The following is a 22,183-nucleotide window of genomic DNA, read 5'->3' on the forward strand; positions in this document are numbered from 1 at the left end:
TGTAATGATATGTAAAACCTCTGCTTTTTCAGGCTTTGCACTCTAAAATGCACAAGTAGAAATTCAGCTTTAAATGTACTTTTTGTAGCTTTTAGAACAGCTTATTCTGAGCAACTTCTCTGATGATCCTATTTGATTTTTTATGATTTTGGATTACAGGTCTAGGATCCATTATCCGGAAACCCAGTATCCAGAAAGCTCCGAATTACAGGAAGGTCATCTCCCATAAATGCCATTTTAATCAAATAATTCAATTTTTATATTATAACCTTTTTCAAGTGTAATAATAAAACAGTGCCATGTACTTGGTATTACGATAAAATTAATCCTTATTGGAGGCGAAACAATCCTACTGTGTTTAAATTAATGTTTAATTTTTTTTGTAGACCTAAGGTATGGAGAAAACCGAAAAACCATAGGTCCCTAACATTTTGGATAACAGGTTCCATACCTGTATTAGGCTTCCATTTCTGTCTATGTCACTCTTGAATCATTCAACATTGGCATTTAATTCAGCATTCATATCATTATATGCATCTTTTTTATATAATTGTTGAGCTCAGCATAAGATGAAGATAAGTGAAGATTGTTCCTGTGAAGTTTTCCTTATCTGTGGTTACAGATAAGGTAAAGTCCAAACTTTGCTTTATTCAAAATATGCTGCCATTTATCCAGATATTTGCCACTATATTTCAGTAAAGCAAGTTGATTCTTGATCTGTATTCCTCAAGGTGCATGTTCCCCTTTAGCATGCCGAGTTTACAGAAGCATTTTCCATACAGTTTGTATGGGTTAAAAATTGTATCAAATGGGAATAGACATAAAGTAAGATTGGGAGAATGGGCAAATAGATTTATAGAAAGAGAGTATAGTGCAAGATTTGTTGGTATTTGTTGGAAGTGACTGAGGTTAAAAGGAATAACAGAGGCTCCCTTGTTATCTTCAATGTGAACTCTAAACAGATGAAATCAATGATATACAAGCACAAGGGGATTTTATAGAAGGATAAAGAATATTTTGTTCATGGAAAAGTCACATGTTATTCCAGCAGCCCAAGAATTTGGGGTAATTATTTGGTTTTAGCAGATTTCCTCGCTTTGTATATTGACCCACTGTTTTTGCCAAAGCCCAAGCAGGCAGCCAGTATCCTCAATGATCTTGTCAGTGCTGTAATAGCATAAATATTCATGACAGAATCCCTTTAAGATAGTTGGTAGAGTCCTACAGTGAGTTGGGTACAAGCTGGTTACCCGCAAAAAAAGGGTGAGGGTGCCCTGTGGGTTATGGGTAAAATTTTCAGATGTGGCTCTACAGGTCAGGTTGTGGGCCTTATCTACATTTCTTTTCTTATATTATCTATATTTTACTCCTTTAGGCCTTTTATAAACGTCTTTTTTTTACCTCACCTTCACTTTCTGCAGCAACAGCACTTCCTGTTTAATGGAAGTCACAGGGTCGGGTTGCACATAAGGCAGTTGCGGGTTGGGTAGCGGGCCAAGCAGGTTGAAATGTGGATTTGTGTTGGGTTTCAAAAATTGGTTTAGTGGAGGCCTCTAGTAGCTGCAGACCTGTCAACCCCCCTATCCTCCCAGGAGTTACCTGTTTTTTACTCCCTCCCCCAGTCTCCCATCACTCTGCCTCATTTCCCTGGTTTTCTAGCTTCCTCTTTTCTAGTTTTCTTAAGAAAATAAAATCAGTGTTCAATGTGCAGAAACAGCATAGGAGTAAAGCGTGAAGGACAGACATGCGCTGCGATTTCCTCAGATTTGCACTTCGATAAGTTGACAGATCTGTAGCTGGTTGTGGAGGCAGTCACCTTCCCTACACAGGATCGGACTGGGCCGCTGGGACACTGGGAGAATACCCGGTGGGCCCCAGCGGCCCAGACCTGACCCTATTGCTGCTTCCTCTGGCCTCTGATGTCCTCCCCTGACGCGTTTCACATATGCGTTCAGGGGAGGACGTCGGACAGGGGCCCCTGCGGGGGGGTTTAGGGGTGCGCGGCAGGGGCCCCTGTGGGGGATGCAGCTGGAGGAGGCACCTTGGGGGGTGCAGGGCCCCTGGGGCGGCAGCCCTGGTGGGCCCTGTACCCCCCAGTCCGACCCTGTACCTACAGAAGGTGGGAGTCAAGACAAGATACTTTCACAGAGGGGGACCATAGTGGATTGAAAAGTGGAATAAAGTTACAGGATTTATGTTCTTTTGGACTGATAATGGGTAAATCACAGAGCAAGTCTGCAGCAGGGAAATGGGAAACCCTGCTCTCAGTCTGTACTTTAGCCTTACTTTATTGTGTTGGGTTAAAAACCCTGAAATACTGTTCTTCCACTTTGGCTTATTCTTCCACTTTGGCTTATTCTTCTGCTTCTTCTTCTTCCGCTTCTTCTTCTTATTCTTAGCGCCCCCCCATTTTCTAAATGCTACTCCTCCTACAGTTTTAGGGGTACAACACCCAAACTCCCCACACTTCTTCGCCCTATAGTGGGGCAGGTTGCTTGTGCTTTTCTAAGGGATCCCACCCCCCGTCTTTTTGTGGCGCCGCTCCGAACACCCCAATTTTCCCATTGACTTTGACAAGGAAGATTTTCAAACTGCTGCCACACTTACAGCTTTGAAGCTACACCCCCCAAACTTGAATAACATAATAATGGGGTCACCCCGAATGAAACAGCAACATTTGTTGGATGACCCCAAAGTGGGAGGGGCCAGCAACAGCCAATCAAATTTCACCCATTGACTTTTATGGGGAAATTGAAACTGCTGCCAATGTTACAGCTTTGAGGCTACACTCCCCAAACTTGAATCACATAGTCATGGGTTCAGCCTGAATGAAAATATGATGATTGTTGGATGCCCAAAAGTGGGCGGGGCTGTGAACACACAATCAGATTTTATCTATTGATTTGGCGGAAATCCAACCTGCTGCCATTCTCACAGTAATAACCCCAGGGTCCCCAAACTTTTCACAGTTGGTCACTAGTGGACTGCAGTTTTAGTTTTGAAAAGTGGGCGGAGCCACCAACAACCAATCAAATTTCACCTATTGATTTCTATTAGTTTGTTGCCAGGGTTCCCAAACTTTGCATAGTCAGACACTGGGTGACTACGCATTTAAGGTTTTTTGTATTTTTGTAAGTGGGTGGAGCCACCATAAGCCAATCAGATTTTACCTATTGACTCTAAATGGAGAATGCCATTCTCACAGTATTAACCCCAGGGTCCCCAAACTTTTCACAGTTGGTCACTAGAGGACTGCAGTTTTAGTTTTGAAAAAGTGGGCGGGCCACCAACAGCCAATCAGATTTCACCTATTGAATTATATTGGTTCGATGCCAGGGTTCGCAAACTTTGCACAGTCAGTCACTGGGTGACTTTGTACTCAAGGTTAGAAAAAGTGGGCGGGGTCGCCAAAAGCTAACTATGTAGCTATGTAACATTTCTTTCATTGTTTTCAGTGGGGAAATTTTAACTGCTGCCATTCTCACATGTTTAATGTCAGGGTCCCCACACTTTGCACAGTTGTCACTGGGTGACTATGTTCCAAGTTTAGAAAAGTGGGCGGGGCCAACAACAACCAATCAGATTTCACCTATACTGTACACTTCATATGTTTAAATTTAAACTGCTGCCATTCTTTAAATATTAATACTAAAGTCTCCAAACTTTGCAGAGCTAGTCACCAGGTAACTGCGGTTCAGTGTTAGAAAAACTGGGTGGAGCCGCCAACAGCCAATCAGATTTTAACTATTGATTTTCAATGGGGAAATTCAAGCTGCTGCCATTCTCTCAGTATTAACACCAGGGTCACTAGGGGACTGCATTTTTAGGTTTTAAAAAGTGGATGGAGCCACCAACAGCCAATCAGACTTCACCTATTGATTTTTTTTTTTTAAATTTAAAATGCTGCTTTTCAGCCACTATTTATGTCAGGGTTCCCAAACTTTGCAAAGTCAGTCACTGGATGTCTACATATTCAGGGTTAGAACAAGTGGGAGGAGCCACCAACAGCAAATTTATTTCCACCCATTAGATTTCATTGGTTTATATTTAAACTGATGCCATTATTTAAATATTAATTCCAGGGTTGTTAAACTTTCCAGAGTTAGTCACTGGGTATTTGCCGTTCAAAGTTAGAAAAATGTGGGCGGAGCCACTAACAGCCAATAACATTTCACCTATTTACTTTCAATGGTGAAGTGTAAAATGCTGTCAGTCTCACAATTTTTATGCCTGAGTCCCCAAAATTTGCAAAGTTGGTCACTGGGGGACTGCAGTACAAAAATAGGAAAAGTGGGTTGGGCCACTAACAGCCAGATTTCATCCATTGAATTTTATTGATTTAAATTTAAAATGCTGCCATTCTGTAATTATTAATCCTAGGGTCCCTAAACTTTGCAGAGTTTGTCACTGGGTAACTAGTCACTGGCAGTTCCAGGTTAGAAAAAGGGGGTGGAGCCACCATCCGCCAATCAGATGTCATTCGTTGACTTTCAGTGGGGAAATTTAAGTTGCTGCCATTCAGACACTATTGAAACCAGGGTTCCCAAACTTTGCACAGTGTTTTTTACTATATAACTGTGGTCCAAGGTCAGAGCCCATTCAGTGACATCAACCCAACATGAAGTTTGCTCTCAAACTTCCCTTTCTAGTTCAATATCTTATACACCAAGTGATCCCCAACCAGTGGCTCCTGGGCAACATGTTGCTCACCAACCCCTTGGATGTTGCTCTCAGTTCCCCCAAACCAGGTAGTTATTTTTGAATTCCTGACTTAGGGGCAAGTTTTGGTTGAATAAAAACAAGATTTACTACCAAATAAAGCCTCCTGTAAGCTGATAGTGTGCATAGAGGCTACCTAATAGCCAATCACAGCCCTTATTTGGCACCTCCATGAACTTTTATGATGCTTGTGTTTTTACATTTGGCTCACAAGTAAGAAAGGTTGGGGATCCTTGTTATGCACAGTAAGAGCTAGGAAAGAGTGCCCTCTAGTGATTGCAATTTTGTATTACCATGAATTTCAAATGAGTTGAATAAATCCAAAAAATAGATTTGACTTTATAGTTTTGTTAAAGCCAACCAAAGATATAAGCCCCCTTAACACAATATATAGTACACTAAAATAATTTACTAAATCCATAAATATACTAAATCAATCAATCAATATGTTACCATATGAATTCCAGTTTATAAATATATAATAGACTAAACCTCTCTAAGTTACTTCTACTCGATATACAGGCGCTTCATATATCAATATGATCCTGTTCCTTAATATTGGTATGAGTGATGTTTATATTTAGAGTCTATAATGCAAGTGATATATGCTGCATATAGGGCTAATATTCACATGCCCTTTAACTAATATAGTTTGTTTTAATGCGAAGCATTAGCTTTCTCTTAATCAACTGCAGTTAGGTAGGTTTCTTGGACAAACAATTGCACTTGATAGACATATTTTTTTCAACCTCATGTTCTATGCTATATATAATAGAGGAAATGGCCCAAAACAGGATGCACAAGCTGTTGTCTAACTCTGGAAAAGTAAGTCACTCAGGTTGAACACTTTCTTTTTGCAGAGAATCACACAAATTTCTCTTTATGAGGAGTCCTCATGAGCTGGACCCTATCTGCCATTTATTGCAGTTTATACTGGAGTTCCATTTCTGTATCACTCTCAGCTGTAAAATGCTGCTAAATGTTTGTCTCTTCATTAATAATTTGTAACACCTATTGATAGAAGGTTAAATATTTGATTGTCCCAGAAACAGCACAGAATTCTTAACTGAAAGTTTCTGAATTATTTTTTTTTTATATCCATTAGATAACGTTTCTATTTAATTTTTGTTTTCTTAATAGTATCCCCAGTAAAAGTTTGTTACAAACCCCACCATACTTTTAATACATAAAAACTCACCCATGTTCATTCCTATGTGGTTTTTAGAAGCGTATTTATTAAATGGTGAGTTCTAACTTTCACCCATTGATAAACACACTTATAAAAATACCATAGGAATGAAAAGAACATGGGTGAGTTTTTATGTATTAAGCTCTAAACTCACATTTTGATAAATCTGCCCCTTAGTGTTGATTTATGTATGGTCTGACTCGTTTGTTATGAGCCATTTCATATATACATCATGCATGCAACACAAGGGCTTACATTTTCATCTCACCAGAGGAAACCCTAAAATGGCTAGAAGCAAACCCGATTCTATCATAAACCCCACGCTCGCTAAATGGATCTGGAACACCCCACACAGCGCAACATGTAAAGGGGGTGCATATCGTCTTTATTTGAATTACATACAACATTTTGCTTTGGATGCTCCCAGCACATTCTATCACAGCCTTAAAATTATGTATTTCAGCCTGCGAAAAAGCACCTCTGTGACCGCTGACCAAATCTACTGTTGATTGAATGAAAAATGCACACAAGCAAAGCTGCGAGCTAATGCTCTGAAAATGCTCTTTTGAGTGTTTCTGAGCTAAAAAAGTAATAACACTGACTAGCAAACCATAACTGCTGATTGGATAACCAAGATTGTAGCACACTAATATATTTTTATAATTACTTAAGCAATTTGGTAAAGATCAGTGTGTAAGCTCTGTTTTGGCCTTTGGCACCCCTGCAAAGTTATCTGCCCACACTGACACTACCAAGTAAAAGACAAGATATAAGGTTAAAAAAAGACAAAAGAGAATAAAGCAGAAAGCAGCCAAAAATAGCATGAAAATGAGACAGAAAGAAGCAGAGTAAAACTGAAAATAATAAAAGGGCAACAAAAAAAGAGCAGAACAGAAAAATATAGAACATAAGGGGAAAACTGCATAAGTAGTAGGGTAGAAACAAAAACCATGGTTACATATGGTTCCATTCAAAATTTAGGTTGTATTTCTTAGTATGCTGTTATTTTATCATCCTCATCATTGACTACAGTGATTTTTTCACATATGCAGGCAAAGTAGTCACTGCCACCTGCATCTACACTTACCTGCTGTAGCTGCTATATTAGTTAAAGTGTCCCCAAAACTGGCTTAGCCAGCACTACTTCTTGTATTATAATTTGATTACCTCTCTGTACTGCATTGCGAGTCATGCGAGCAGCAAGAAAAGAATTCAGCCAGCTCAGTATGTTTAGCATCCTGCCCAAGGTCTACTCAATGCAATGTAAATACAGTGATGAGGCAAACAAACTTACCAGAGATAATAACCTCTCTAGGTATGAATTGTATAAATGCAGCCCTGCATATTTCAGAATTAGCTGTACTGGTAAAGACCAACTGGTAGCAGAAATCATGGAAAACTCCAATAACCAGGTTCATTTCATATGATCATATAATATATCTTATAATTGATCCAGAATAGCACAGGAAATATGTAACACTTGTCATGTGAGCAGCCAGCAAAGAATTTAAATCCAAAGTTGAATACAGGAGATCAAAATGATTGTTTCCATTCAGCTTCACTGAATAAAATTAACAAAGTCTTCAATGTTCTTCACAAAATGCCTCTTAAGCTAATTTTCATTTACATAGTCAAATGTCCATTATGCCAAGTGTTTGTTATTTCAGCTTCAGAGCTATGCTGAAGGCAGTCTATAAACTTTCTTACTGGAGAAATAATCAATGCAAAATGTTGATTTCTTTGCAAAGATTAAAAATGATGGTGTTCCAGCTTTCACTCGAAATCTGCAGACAACAAATCATAATTAACATGAGCAATAAAATCAATTCTTAAACTGTGATGTGCAAACTGACAAACTACATCTAGCACCAGTGATAGCTATTCAATAGCTGCACAACCTTAGGGCCGTGGTAGACAGGGAGATTAGTCGCACTAATATCCACGATATGCCATCCCACCGGCTTGAATGTAAATAGCCGATGGGATGGCATATGCGGCACAGGTATGCAGGTACATTGTATTCTCACCTCCTGTGCTGTACTGCCTCAAGTAAAGTTGCTTCAGGATTCACCTGATAGAAGGTCTGGGACTCTTCATCTTCAAAGTAAACCTGCCAAACAAGAGATTATTAGTTAAAACTAGGGATGCAGTGAATCCATGATTTGGTTTTGAATTCGGCCTTTTTCAACAGGATTCAGATTCGGCTGATTTTTCACCGTGCACTTTAACCCTTTCTTGGCCTAATTTAGATTCAGTTCGGTAATTGACCGAATCTTTTGCAAAGGATTCAGGGTTTGGCCAGATCCAAAAACAGTGGATTTGGTGCATCTGTACATGTCTTCCACCACCCCTTCCAACTTTTTTTCTTGCCAGAACCCATAATAACATTTATTTCCCCCTCCTTTTCGTTTTGGTAACCAATCAGTAACATTGTGTCTTAAAGAAAAGTTTGACATAAAATATATGTTAAAAAATATTGTGTATTAAGTCTTTTTTAGTCATCCATTACTGTGCTGACACTGTCTGTTTTACAAAACTGTATAAGCAACACCTATGGGTATGATATAAAAAGTGTGGTTATGTTTTCAATGCCTGATGACAGATCACCTAAGAGAAGTGACTTAAGCCTTTTTTCAAAGCAATGATGAATATCCAGGCAAAATGCTGCCTGATTTCAGAAACTAAATGCAAGCAATATGCATCAAAGTGTGATCTGTGTTTCCCTTTAGTCTTGTCATGGTGATTATTAGACAGAAATTAAACAGTGGATCTGGTGAACCCTTTCTTGGCCTAATTTGCATATGCAAATTAGGATTCAGATTCGGTTCGGTATTTGGAGAATTGCATGATGGAAGTATTTGCAATTTAGCTAATTTCCATTCCATTGGGATTATTAATGATGTTCACTTTTTGATTAGTTCTGTACATGCTGTCACTATTGCCAAAATATGCATTCTGGAAATTTTTTGTTTTTAAGAAAAAACTGTGACACTGCCTGCCTGCCTACTAATTCAGCCAGTAATAAAATACTTTTGATAGTTCGGATCACACACTTTCCTAAATGCAAAACCACATGATTTAACTCTGACCACCTGTGGTTATTAACTAAATAAACTAGCCGCACCATTGCTGCTATGTTTGTCTGTTAGGGTGAAGACACACAGAGCTACTAGTAGCAGATACTGTCATGATTACAGGAATAGACCATGCTGATCATTTATGGATAACTGTCTCTACATGTATTTTAGCAGAGGCAATTTTCAGTATTGTCCATAGCAGGATATTTTCTGGCATTTAGTAGCTCTGACAAGTAGCTGCTACTAAGTAGCTCTGTGTATCTTCACCCTTAGGTGCAGTAGTGAGAACATTATAAGAGGGGAAACAAAAGTGGAAGTGTGGATAGTGCAGTTACCAGAATAATGTATAATGGTGTACAGATGGTACCTAAAAAAGTACTGGTTGTCAATCAATCCTGTGGGAGAATGAAGAGGCTAACACCCAACCCCTTATTTAAGCCTAGACTCTAATGCATGCAATGATGATCTTTGGAGGTAATATGTCTTTAAAAGGTTTCTTTTATCCCCCCCTCCCCCTTGCACACTGTAATGAAGAAGGAACATTATATTAAAAGATGGGTGTAACACAATGTGTCTCCTTTAAAGTGTCTGGTTGATCCACAGGTAATCTTGGAACTGGTGGCAAACTGCATTGGTGCCTCACACATTAAGTGCAGGAAACATATGAATCCATTTATGTCTCTGTCTTTCAAAGGGACCTTAACTGCTCACCTCTAGGCTGTCAGCATAGTATTTCTGGTCTTCATCCCATGGAGGAGATTCTGCAAACATTGTATTTAGATGATCAATAAACCTAAAGTACAACAAGATAAAATGATTGGACAGATAAATAAAGACTCATTAAATGAACACCACAAACTCAACACTTTAATGAAATATTTTTTAATACACTGTGACATAGTTTCTCACAAAATGGATGTACCAAACCATAAACTAATCTATGAAACAGCATTGATACAATACAGACTTGTTAGTACCAAGACAATTACTGGCAAACAACCAATATCTGGATGCTTACCGTTGCTTACAACAGCTAGAATACCACAGGTACTGATTTATTTTTATGCCACCTAGTGATCAATAAGGTACATTACCTGGAATCCTCGTGGAAGGCAGATATAAAATCTGTCTGTCCGTGCTCTGGATACAAGAAAAGTACAGGCCAGTTCAGTCGGCCATTTTCATCCTGAAATACGTGTGCTCCAGTGGCATTTTCTGAGCTTAGTGTATCAAATGGCAATAATATCCCCTCCTCTTGCTCATCTTCCTCACCTGGAGGTTGCTGATGAATCCTGATCCCTCTATCCTGTAGAAGGTGAAATATATTAATAGGGCTCAGATAATATGCAAACAACTGTTTAAAAGTGCGCTGTGAGTGATGCAAACAAATCAAAGGAAATCACTACAAATCAGAAACAATAAAACCCTGTGAATGACATATTTAAGGACAAAGAACCGCAAGCCGTGCACATGCCTGCTAAAAGTTTCAATTTTATTCTTCTGCGCATGCAACCTTGGGCAGCTGCAGGAGATCCCTGGACATAAGATGGCAGTACTCAGTATAACAGTACCCCTGGTCATTGTGTTTTTTAGCAAAGAGGTGTACTGGCCCAGGGTCTGAGGTTATATTCACTAAAAATCAATTATTAAGGGAAAGGTACAACATACGCAGGATTTGGACTGTGTAAATTAAAATTAAAGTTGTACCAGTGAAGTCCTGCGCATGTGATACATTTTTCTAAATTACTGATTTTGGTGTATTATTGCTTAAAGACGGGAGCAGTATTGAAGGAACTAATCTAAGAAGAACAAGTGACCAGTGTGCATGGTGTTTGGATTATATTCACTAGGGTGTGCCTTACCCTTTCTTTTGTCCTTTAAATATACAAACAGGCTGCAATGTTATAAATCACATCAATACAGTAAGTCAGTTTAGAATCCATACAGTGCTGGACAGTTAAGAGGTGCATGTGTTCTGCTACTGGTGTAGCAATGAAGGTAAATCCATAATACCCAGCCTCAGGCTTGCTTGAGAAGGAGTCTAGGTTTGAAGCTAAAAAGTTGCATACAGTGAGAGCTCACACTGCAGATAGTTACCTTCAAGGCACTAAGCAGGGATTCTTTTTGGGCCTGCTTCTTCTTCTCAGCATGCCTCATCTTTCGAACATCTCGTTCTGCAGCTCTCTACAAGAAAAACAAAAAAGATTTACAGTCAGTTAAGGGTTACTAAATGTATATGAAGTTCTCTGACTTCAGATACATGTAATACTCAAATTGCAAATCTACTGAGCGTATCAGCAGCAATCATTGCTAATAATGTACTTTCCTATAAAGCACTGATGTCCTGTGCAACTTCAGCAGCACAGATTAAAAGGAAAGCTGCAAAGCAGTTGTGTATACCAGCAACACTAACACAAAATCATTTTGAGAATTTTGAGGAAGTCAGCAGGAGGTGTAGCATTGTAGTCATTTTACATGCAAGGGAGTGGCAACTAAATATTTACTTTTTATTATGCAGCAAACACCCAAAATAATAATAGATAATGTAAATTATTGCTGATATTCCTTACCAACAGTTTATCAGCTTTTGCTCTAGTTTCTAACAGTTTCTTCTCATTTGGATAGACCTTTAGCCCTTCATCACACCATTCCACAGCTTCAGTGTAGTTCTTTATTTCCACATAGCACAAGGCGCCTGCAAAATAAGAATAATTATGTCTATAATTATCTATTCTATAGCATATTCCATGGCATTCAGTGGAGAGAGATCTGAAGCAATTTTTAGACATTGTCAAAATTATTAATGCAAGAATTACAGTTTATATATAAAGCTCTGTTGTTGTCACAGTGAGTGAATTAATGCCATGCATCAAGAAACTAAATAATATAATTAGCTCTTTATCACTGATTATGCAAGAATAATACTGGATGTTGCTCTATTATGTTATTCCACTCCAGAGCTGCTATCAGTAGGACAAATTTATGTGGAAAATAATTTCTGGTAAAAAAGATTGTATGAAAAATCTGTGTAAAAATGGGATCAGGTAACAGCAGTTTTACATACAGCATTTTTCAATCAGACTAAACTAATTAAGTAATACATGTTGTTATTAATAGCTAGCATTTTTTTATACAGGTTTTTAACAGTCAACAAGACCAAACGCACAGTAATTATTCCCAAGTATTCTATTTTCCTACCTCTTATTAATGCTTTTAAATGATCCGGCTTCAGTTTTCTTGCTGCAGTTGCATCATTAAGAGCAGATCTGTAATTACCTGCAAAAATATATATATATATATATATATATATGTATGTATAACTTTATTTATAAAGCGCCACAAGGTTACGCAGCGCTGTACAGTCTTACAGAATACAAAATTATACAAAATTACACAAAATTATATATATATACTATATATTATACTGAGGGATCATGGGTGTAATTAAGAGAAAGAAAAAATAATGTGGGTGACCAGTGTAACCTGACTAAACGTTATTATCCTTTTTTTTTTTTTTATTGTGCCAACATATGCCACAGTACACAGATTAAACATCATTCACATCAAACATTTTTCAGCATCGACTACCACTTGTAATATAACAAATAGGTGATATCTTCTCTCTGCATATAAAAGTTTACATAAAAGTGACACCCACTTCTGCAGTATAAAAGTGTATATAAAAGTCTGATATCCACTTCTGCAGATACCCAGAAAACACATAACATTGGTGGGTCATGACTACATACATTTTTTTTGTAAATTTTGGATAACAAATTAATATACTGTGAAACAATAATGTAACATATGTAAGAATGGAAATAAACTGAACATATGAACAGGCATGTTTCCCTTGAATTAAGACAGGCACACACTACCTTCTTTGAAGATTTGTACTGAGAGATATCACTAGAGTATAATACATACAAAAGTTTCTGAAGCAAAATGCAAGTGGGTAAGCTTATAAACTACATGAGCAAAAGTATATGGCCACCCCTTCTAATTAATGTGTTTGGCTATTTCCACCACGATTATTAATTACAGATGCATACAATTAAGCATGCAGTCATGCAATCTACTTAGACATACAATTGCAGTAGAATGGGTCATACTAAAGAGCTCAGTGACTTTTAACATGGTACTGTCATAGGATTCCATCTTTCCAACAAATCATTTTTTATGTCAGCCCTGCTAGACATGCCCTTGTCAACTGTTAGTTCTGCAAACTTTAGCTGGAGTGTGTAAAGCACACCAGAATTGGACTCACAGTAATCGTGTTTCAATGTATAGCAGTCTTATGAACAAATCTGGGTTTGGCAGCTACCAGGAAAATGCTACCTGTCTATATGTATAGCCACCAAATGTAAATCTTGTAAAAATTGGTGGTGGAAGAATGATAGTCTGGAGTTGTCTTTCATGGTTTGGGCTAAGCTCCTTATTTCTGTTGTCATGACATACAATAACATGCTACAGAAATAGTAAAAATAGAAAAGTAAATTTTATAAAGTAATGATTTTCTGAGTCTGTTATATAATACATTTTCTAGCCTGCATAAATCCCAGACTAAAAAATTATGAAACACATTTGGAATTGACTGGTAAGCACATGTACGAGCCAGACCAGCTGCCCAACATCAGTGCTTGCCCTTACAGATGTTATTAAGTCTGCAGAATGTTATGAGCCTGAGGGATGTTCGGGAATGTTACATTGCTTGAAATAGATGAGGACTTTTCCAAGAAGGAAGCATATTTGACTAAGACATATATTCAAGTAATCATGAATCCAACTCATTAAAATGACAAAATACAGGGTAATATTTAAAATAATAAAATATATATTACAATACATTTTTAAGGTAGGGATGCACCAAATCCATTATTTTGGAATTTGTCCGAACCCCATATCATTTGTGAAAGATTCGGGCAAATATGAACTGAATCCTAATTTGCATATGGAAATTGAGCTACCGAAGGGTTAAAGAGAACCATGCCCAGTGAAAAATTTTCAACTTCCATTTTTATATGATGAAAAGTTATGTGATTTTAAGGATTTAGATTCAGTTCAGCCAGGCACGTGGATTTGGGCAAATCCAAATCCTGCTGAATAAGGTCGAAAAAAATGAATCCTGGATTTGGTGCATCCCTAATTTAAGGGAGGATCTAAATCAATGCAGATAAACATGATCAGCAATAAAAATAATTCAAATGAAAATAGCAGAACTGAACAGTATTACAATGCTGCTGCACCATCTGAATAGGATATTTTCTGTCCTAAACCATGGAATCTCTTGTACCTAAATAAAACTGTGCTGCGGCCCTGTTGGTGTACAATATGGCATTCAATTCTTGGTCATTGCAGTTCTTCTTAATGCCTTCTGTGTATGACGTGATTGCTTGTTTGTAAGCTTTTTCTTTGAAATACTCATTGCCCTCGTCTTTATAGGACTTTGCTTGTTCTGCAACACAAACATTCAATTTATTTCAATGACGTCAAGGTAAGAAAATAGAAAGAGTATGAGAAAACTATTTCACAGTCCAAATGACAGGTAAACCCACAATGTTCAGGCCAATTCACCCATTACTAGCCCCCTGCAGTCCGTGTCTGATCTGTTGCTGCTTGTTCCATATGCCCTCTGGGCCATTCAGTCAATCCAATACATCCCCTCTGATTGCACCCTACCCCTTGCTCCCAGAGCACATGCCTCTGTTGTTTTTTTTTTTCTTCCTTATTAGTTTTCTTTAGTTTCCAAAATTCATATCTACCTTACTGCCACACAAACATAACATGATACATTCACAATACCTTCAGGGGACCCATCAAACAAAATGGACTGAAGACAAGCCAGGTCAGGAGCCTTTTGGGGGTCAATTTCAGAAGGGGCTTTTTTCATGAACATTGGGATCTTGTCAAACTCCTTAACCATATAAAGAAGAAACCTTTTGTTAAGTCAGGATAAGTATTATTACATTATATCACAATCTTAACTCAATGTTTATATATAGCCCTAAGATAGTAAAGTACAGTAAAGATATTGTTCTAAAAAAATCAGAGGGTAAGGGCTCTGGCACACGGGGAGATTAGTCGCCCGCGACAAATCTCCCTTGTCACGGGCGACTAAGTTGCAAAATACAAAGGCTTCTAATTAAAAAGTTTAGATAATTTTTAATGGGTTTATATAGCAGATTTATTTCATTTGGTCTAAATAATACACACAAGGATTGTGATTTTTGACTATACATCCCCATTAAGATTTATCATTGCCAGATCATCAACTACAACTGTTATGTCTATAGAGGAAGATCTCAAATGAATTCTTCCACCAGCTTCTAGTGCCAGATTTGAAACAATATTTCTTCAATATTTCTATACCTTTACAGTAGAAATGTCTTTTGCAACATCGGCAATAACATTTATGTATATATAATGTCTCCAGTTTATTCATGAGTACATCATATTTATAAAATAGAGTGTAATTTATAAAGTGGACATTCTGCATGTGTGTGTGACTTTTGACAGCACTATTTATAGCAATACAACAATAAAGAGCTCAGTAAATGTCATTCCAATTAAACCTGGACATAATTACACATGCACTTTTTCTGTTGTTTTACCTCCTCCCAGGTGTCTTCATTAAATGCACCCATGTATTTCTGGGTTTTAAATTTTTCCATAAATTGGTCCATAACATGATCATCTTCTTGGTCTGTTGGATCCATTATCAGTGGATTCTACTGTTTTTACAGAAAAGTACATTAACAGAGGTACACAGAATGTGCAAATGTTTAAAAGGAAAATTCAATCAAGTACAAAAAAATAAGTAACTTCCTAACTGATCAACTGACAGATATTATTAAATAATCATAAGTACTATGCAAACACTTTATTCTAGCTAGAAAAGCATCTGTTTTTTGAGCCAGGTGGTAACTTTTGCCACACTTATCTTGGTACTACCCCAAATATGCAACTAAACACGCTCTACAGAACCAGGCAAATAAAAAGAATATCAGGCACAACATTTTCAGCACATTGCAGTACAATATTCCATGTTCATCTATGTACCCTGATTTGACCTCCATATGCAAAATGAGAATGTTTGTGAAGCTAGAAGGCTTTCTAACAAAATGGAAGATGACAGTAGACTTAGTTGCGCACAGATTAAGACAAAACCTAGTTAGATCATGCTTCTTTTGTTCCCAGAATAAGCTAATGATAGATTGCAAAAATGTACAGGAGTCTGCTAGATACCAATCAATGGTTTAAGATAAATGAGGGATGTGTAACCACAGTGAAGGACAAGAGTGGATCTGTATAAAGCAAGGGTATAACAAATATACTCAGCATAGAAGGCCTATAAGTATGGAATGGAGCCCTTCCATTTAGCTGCTGGGTTTGTGGTCTTGAGATTGGACAGTGACTAGTGACTATAGGATAGCATCAAAAATGTTGTATAAATGCTGTGGGGAAAAACGTTTGCCCCCTCTTGTTTTAGGTACTATTTATCCATTATATTAGATGCACTGCAAGACATGGGCATATGCTTACATTTTATATTTTCCCTACTTGCAGCTGTTACTCTTGCCATAGGTCTTTGACCAAGACTAAGTTATTCATTGTTGGGCAGGGCCACCATCAGAAATCACGGGGCCCCTCACAACTAAATTTTCTAGGCCCTCCCACGCCCCCAATGGCCCCTCCCCCAGTGACCCCTCCCATCAATAAAAAGTACACACAGACATTGGTAGCCAGGGCCCCCTAAAACATTGGTAACCAGGGCCCCCCTAAAACATTGTTGGTCCTCCCCCAAATTATTCATACTATGGCCCGCTCCCCGCTGCTTACTGCTTCCTCCCGTGTCCTTCGGCTCCCCCCCAGCATCCTCCAGGGCCCCCCAAGCATACGGCTGCTTTTTCCAGGGCCCCCCCAAGCATCCTCAAGTCCCCACCCCCCAGTGTCCTCCTGCTTCCTCCAGGCCCCCCAAGCATCCTCCAATTCCCCCCCCCCGTGTCCTTCTGCTTCCTCCAGGCCCCCCCCAAGCATACTGCTGCTTTCTCCAGGGCCCCCCCAAGCATCCTCCAGTTCCCCCCTCCAGTGTCCTCCTGCTTCCTCCAGCGCCCCCCAAAGATCCTTCAGCTCCCCCATCATCCTCCAGTTCCCCCCCAGTGTCCTCCTGCTTCCTCCAGCCCCCCCCAAAGATCCTTCAGCTCCCCCATCATCCTCCAGTCCCCCCCCAGTGTCCTGCTTCCTCCAGCCCCCCCAAAGGTCCTTCAGCTCCCCCATCATCCTCCAGTTCCCCCCCCCCAGTGTCCTCCTGCTTCCTCCAGGCCCCCCCCAAAGATCCTTCAGCTCCCCCAAGCATCCTTCAGTTCCTCACCGGTCCCCCTGCTACTTCCTCCGGCTTCCTTGACGTCCACCGCTATGTCCCGCTGCTGTCTGCAGCATCTGCGCTTTTATAAAGGTTGCGCCCCGTGCGTGTGACGTCACTACGCACGGGGCGCAACCTTATATAAGCGCAGATGGAGCGGAGAGCAGCGGGACATAGCGGCGGACGCCAGTAGTGACAGGGCCCGGACTCGATTAAAGGGGGGCCGAGCTAAGAAAACTCTAGCACGCCCGGGCCCCCTTTAAAGTTAGAAATGTCCGGGCCCGGGATGACTGTCCCCCCTGTGCCCCCCTGATGGCGGCCCTGTTGTTGGGTGAAGATGCTATGATGGTGGCAGCCATTGTTGGCAACCAGAAAAAAAGTCTCCTTTTTATTATCCAGAACAAGTTAAAACTGTTAAAATTGTACATTTGGTTAAATTTTAGGAGCAGATGCTCTTATGGTTGCAAGTACTACCAGGAAAAAGTAGTTGTTTTTTTTTTCCATTCGTACTTTGGCCCTAATGATGACCCCCAACTAAAGAGTCCAAACACTTTGGGCGTTGTAAAACCTACACTTCCCTAAACCTAATACTAATACCTACTATATTTTTTGATGTAATGTAAACTCAGTATATTTATTTCTTACACAAGTAAAAGCACTGAGCGGAAAAAAAGCTTCTGATAAACTACTGGGTATAAAGACTTTATTGGAAGCTATTGGGCTACTGCCTGACAACTAAACGGCACAGGTATGAGCGTCAGTGAGGAAGCCCCTGGGCAGCGGGCAGGACTGGCAGCCACCACAAACTAAAACAATACCCTTTCCCCCTGACAAAAGTAGGTTCTACGAAGAGAGTAGAATAACTTGGCACATCACACCCGCTGTTCCCCTACCACGTGTAACTAACCGCTTACCCTTCTGCGCCGCTGATATACCTACCCAAGCTCGCCACGCCCCCAAGGCGGTCACGTGGAACGGTTCCACGCTAACATGTGTAGGCGTCACCCGAGATGAGACTTGTGGCGTCATCATTAGCCGCCCGGAAGGAGTCAAGGGGATAGAAGTGACAGCGCTGCGGGACTTTTAACCAGCTACCCGGGACTGCGGGCTGTGTTAGGAAAAGTTGGGCGGTATGGTTTTCCTGCTTTCATACGTCTAGCGAAAAGCGAACTGGTTACTTACAGGCTCCGGTTCCTGTTCTAAATCTTCTTCCCTAGCCTTTTTATTTTCGTTGCTTAACTGACTAGTACCAGTATATTTATTCACGTACTGACGTGAAGATATTATTATGTTTAATTATAAAACTATATCCAATATGACTTCGGGTACGTGTATAACCAAGAACACTTTATAAATGGCAAACAAGGTTTGTAGAATAGTAACTTAAAAAAACAGCTATTATTAAACCTATGTAAAAAAAAAATATAATAATTAATGCTTATTGCAAAAGTGGTCAGAAAAACACTAATCACATTTGCATTGTTCTATGAAGGCTGCCTTTACACAAGGATAGACGCGTGGATCCAAGAATACCTAGGATATCAAATAAATGTGTGTCCCACTAAATGGCCTTCCAGATGGGCATCCTACAGTCTTTAGGCTAAGGCTAATGCCAGACAAGGCGTAGGGCGGATATTTTTGGCAAGAGTTTGAAAGTCTTGTGTTTTCATGCGTATAACGGCTACATGTGCCTGCACCTGAGCGTATCTCATTCATTTGGGTGCAGGCACATGTAGGAGGCGTAGGACAGAATTTTGAGCAAGCGCTTTTCCGCTTGCCCGAAAATATTCGCCCTACGCCTTGTCTGGCATTAGCCTTAAGTGGACAAACAGACATTTTATCCAGTTGAGTCTCTGACTGGCTTTTAGACTGCACCCCCTGCCCAACCAAGGCACTGGCCCTACCTAAGGGTCCACCCTCACAGTTTGGAACATATGCTCTTTGTAAAAATTTTAGGCTGAAAATCTGTGTTTCAATTAATGTTGTTCAGTTTGTGTAAATTTATCTTACTAGAAAACGCTAAATAAGCAGTCTTGCTGCTTCAGAAATCAATTAAGCCTATTGAAAAATGTGGGGTGGTAATAGGAAAAACTGCCTAGCACCTTCTTCTGTAGTGTTCACCCCTTGCAGATGTAGGGTTAAAACTATACACTTACTGGCATGGTGCCAAATTGTTAGTCACCCCCTAGTGACGCCAGTCACTTCAATAGCCTACAGCAAAGACTTTCCTCGCACACCCTTAATTCTCCAGAAGAAACAGACGCCCGGTGCTCACTGCCAGAGGGATCGGCACCCTCCAAAAATACAATATTGTCCGTAATACAATGGCACTCAGGGCTACAAACGGGATAAACCCTTAATTGAGATTTTTATTGCAGTAGTGCCACTACCGCAATAAAAATCTCAATTAAGGGTTTATCCCGTTTGTAGCCCTGAGTGCCAGTCACTTCAATACCTGTTACTATGAACCTTTGCTCCTATTCTTTAAAAAGTGCACCAGCCCTGGGTATTCTACAGGTTGATCCGCTGCCATGTTTTCCTGTTCCCAGTTTTCCTTGCACACTTGACTGACTAGGTTACCCCTAATGCCTTAGTCAGACTAGCCTGACTATGGGTGATGATTGCGTCAAAAATTGCACTTTGCACACTATGGTGCAGAAGTTAAATGACTCCTAACATGGTCTTAATTTTAAAATCTACTTTACAGCATATGTAGACTAATGGTTATAGATAAGTCTAAAGCACCTCACCATGAACAAAAAATAAATTGCTTTCCCTGAAATCTAACATACCGTAGTTAAGCAATGCAAGTATAGTAGACAAAATCTCTAGAAACATTGTAGGGCAGTGATTAAACTAATTTTGTAATTGTCATCTTCTTCATTAAGGAATAACTTGCCATGGTGATGTTGTTGAGGTCATGCTGCAGAGTATTGCTGCCACACATAGTGACGTGCAGAAATCATCATGTTTCAGCTAAAGGAAAACGTTGCTTGTTGTCTCGACTATACCAGCCTAGGAGTCTTTGGGAGGTAAAAGCCTCTGAAACAGAAGCCAAACCCAATGAACCCACTAGTAAGAGCCAAAAGCTCATGATCAAGGCAGGTTTAATCCGTCCCTCCAGCCCTGGCTGCTTTCACTACTTACCATTCACTGTACGTGCCATGGAGAAGCTGATCCGCTTGATTGACAAAGAAATGCAGGATATTGGTGGACAGAAGATTGACATGCCAACCCTGAGCTCGGCTGCCCTGTGGAGGCAGAGTGGCCGGTGGGATTTAATGGGAAAAGAACTTTTCCGTTTGATGGATAGGCATAACCAGGAATACTGCTTGGGTCCTACTCATGAAGAGGCTGTCACACACCTTGTTGCTTCGGAGGGTGGCATTAACAACAAAGAACTTCCTTTGCTTCTTTATCAGATAACAAGAAAGTTTCGAGACGAACAAAGACCTTGCTTTGGTTTGTTACGTGGCCGAGAGTTTTACATGAAAGATATGTATACTTTTGACATTTCAGACGAATCAGCGTATGAGACATATAGAAATGTGTGTGATGCCTACACAAACATTTTTAGGGCACTGGGAGTTCGTTTTGTAAAAGTTCAAGCAGACACTGGCAATATTGGGGGAAAAATGTCTCATGAATTCCACCTGCCTGCAAATATTGGGGAGGACAGGTTACTGGTATGTGGGAGCTGTGACTTCTCTGCCAATGTGGAGCTATTACAGCATAATGAAAAGAACTGTCCAGTGTGCACAGGGCAGTTAAAAGAGACTAAAGGCATTGAGATAGGACATACTTTTTATCTTGGCACTAAATATTCCCATGTTTTTAAGGCTACTTGCTATGATTCTCAGAAAACACCTTTTATAGCAGAAATGGGTTGTTACGGAATTGGTGTTTCAAGACTACTAGCAGCTTCCTTAGAAGTTCTAAGCAAAGAAGATGATATTCACTGGCCTGGACTTATTGCTCCTTATCAGGTCTGTCTGATTTCCCCAAAGAAAGGGAGCAAAGAATCAGAAGCCATTACTATTTCAGAGACACTTTACGATGAGATAATACAGTCAGTTCCTTGGCTTAGAGATGAGACTGTTTTGGACGATAGGAGTTATCTGACAATTGGTAAACGGGTTAAAGAAGCCCATATGACAGGTTACCCATACATCATTGTTGTTGGAAAGAAGGCTTTAGAGACCCCATCTTTGTTTGAAGTAAGGAGTCATAACACAGATGAAGTGCATTTTTTCTCTAGAGAAGGTGTAATTGACTTTTTACAGAGGGTGAAAGTAATCTAAATATTTGTTGAATACAAATGACAATTTTCAGGTCTCCCATTGAGAAATGCAACAAATGTCACATATTTATGGTTTTATATTTAGGTACAAATAAAAGACAATTCATTTGACATGGTCTATGAGTCAGGATTTAAAATTTCACTGATTTAAGATTTACATACCAAAGAAAGCAATTCCACCACTTTAAATGAAGTTTGTATTAATGGAAAACCTGTTCAGCTTTTCTTTTTCTTTTTTTTAAAAAATAGGCATCATCTTGTGTAATTATCACACTGTTCTATAATAGAAACATATAGTATGTTCTCAATGTGAGAATGTATTTAGTTGTTGGTTATAGATCTTATACAAATTGTTCTGGGGATTCAGAAATTTTAAAAGAAAATATAGTGTCAGGGACAACTATTTACTATTGCATTATACACTTCAAGCCTTTAAACATTGCCTTTTGCACTGCTTTAATTAAAATGCCCCTCCCCCCCCCCCCCGTCTGTTTTCTGCTGTTGTACACCAGCCAATCAGCGGCTAGGTTGACCTG

The 22,183-nt window shown here is 39.5% G+C and overlaps 2 protein-coding genes across 7 annotated transcripts; one reads left to right on the forward strand and one right to left on the reverse strand.

Moving 5' to 3' along the window:
• Positions 1–6,272: 6,272 nt before the first annotated feature.
• Positions 6,273–18,398, reverse strand: ttc4 (tetratricopeptide repeat domain 4). Of its 5 annotated transcripts, none has more exons than XM_002931432.5 (11): positions 18,287–18,398; positions 15,597–15,713; positions 14,788–14,899; positions 14,279–14,440; positions 12,184–12,261; positions 11,556–11,680; positions 11,083–11,169; positions 10,080–10,291; positions 9,697–9,778; positions 7,936–8,018; positions 6,273–7,692 (listed from the first exon to the last, which is right to left on the reverse strand). In XM_002931432.5, exons 1-11 carry the CDS (start codon positions 18,377–18,379, stop codon positions 7,584–7,586), a joined length of 1,260 nt encoding a protein of 419 aa, XP_002931478.3. In that variant the 5' UTR covers positions 18,380–18,398; the 3' UTR covers positions 6,273–7,583. The 5 variants fall into 5 exon arrangements, with proteins under 5 accessions (XP_002931478.3, XP_004914075.2, XP_004914076.2 ...); XM_004914018.3 differs by having other exon boundaries at positions 15,597–15,716; positions 18,287–18,364; XM_004914019.4 differs by having other exon boundaries at positions 15,597–15,716; positions 18,262–18,332.
• Positions 18,338–21,763, forward strand: pars2 (prolyl-tRNA synthetase 2, mitochondria). 2 transcript variants are annotated; one of them, XM_031899839.1, is made up of 2 exons: positions 18,338–18,713; positions 20,236–21,763. In XM_031899839.1, exon 2 carries the CDS (start codon positions 20,248–20,250, stop codon positions 21,646–21,648), a length of 1,401 nt encoding a protein of 466 aa, XP_031755699.1. In that variant the 5' UTR covers positions 18,338–18,713; positions 20,236–20,247; the 3' UTR covers positions 21,649–21,763. The 2 variants fall into 2 exon arrangements, with proteins under 2 accessions (XP_031755699.1, NP_001120088.1); NM_001126616.1 differs by having other exon boundaries at positions 18,428–18,477; positions 20,236–21,758.
• Positions 21,764–22,183: the final 420 nt, after the last annotated feature.

This window comes from Xenopus tropicalis, chromosome 4 (assembly GCF_000004195.4).
Source record: "Xenopus tropicalis strain Nigerian chromosome 4, UCB_Xtro_10.0, whole genome shotgun sequence".
Classification (NCBI taxonomy): Eukaryota; Metazoa; Chordata; class Amphibia; order Anura; family Pipidae; genus Xenopus; species Xenopus tropicalis.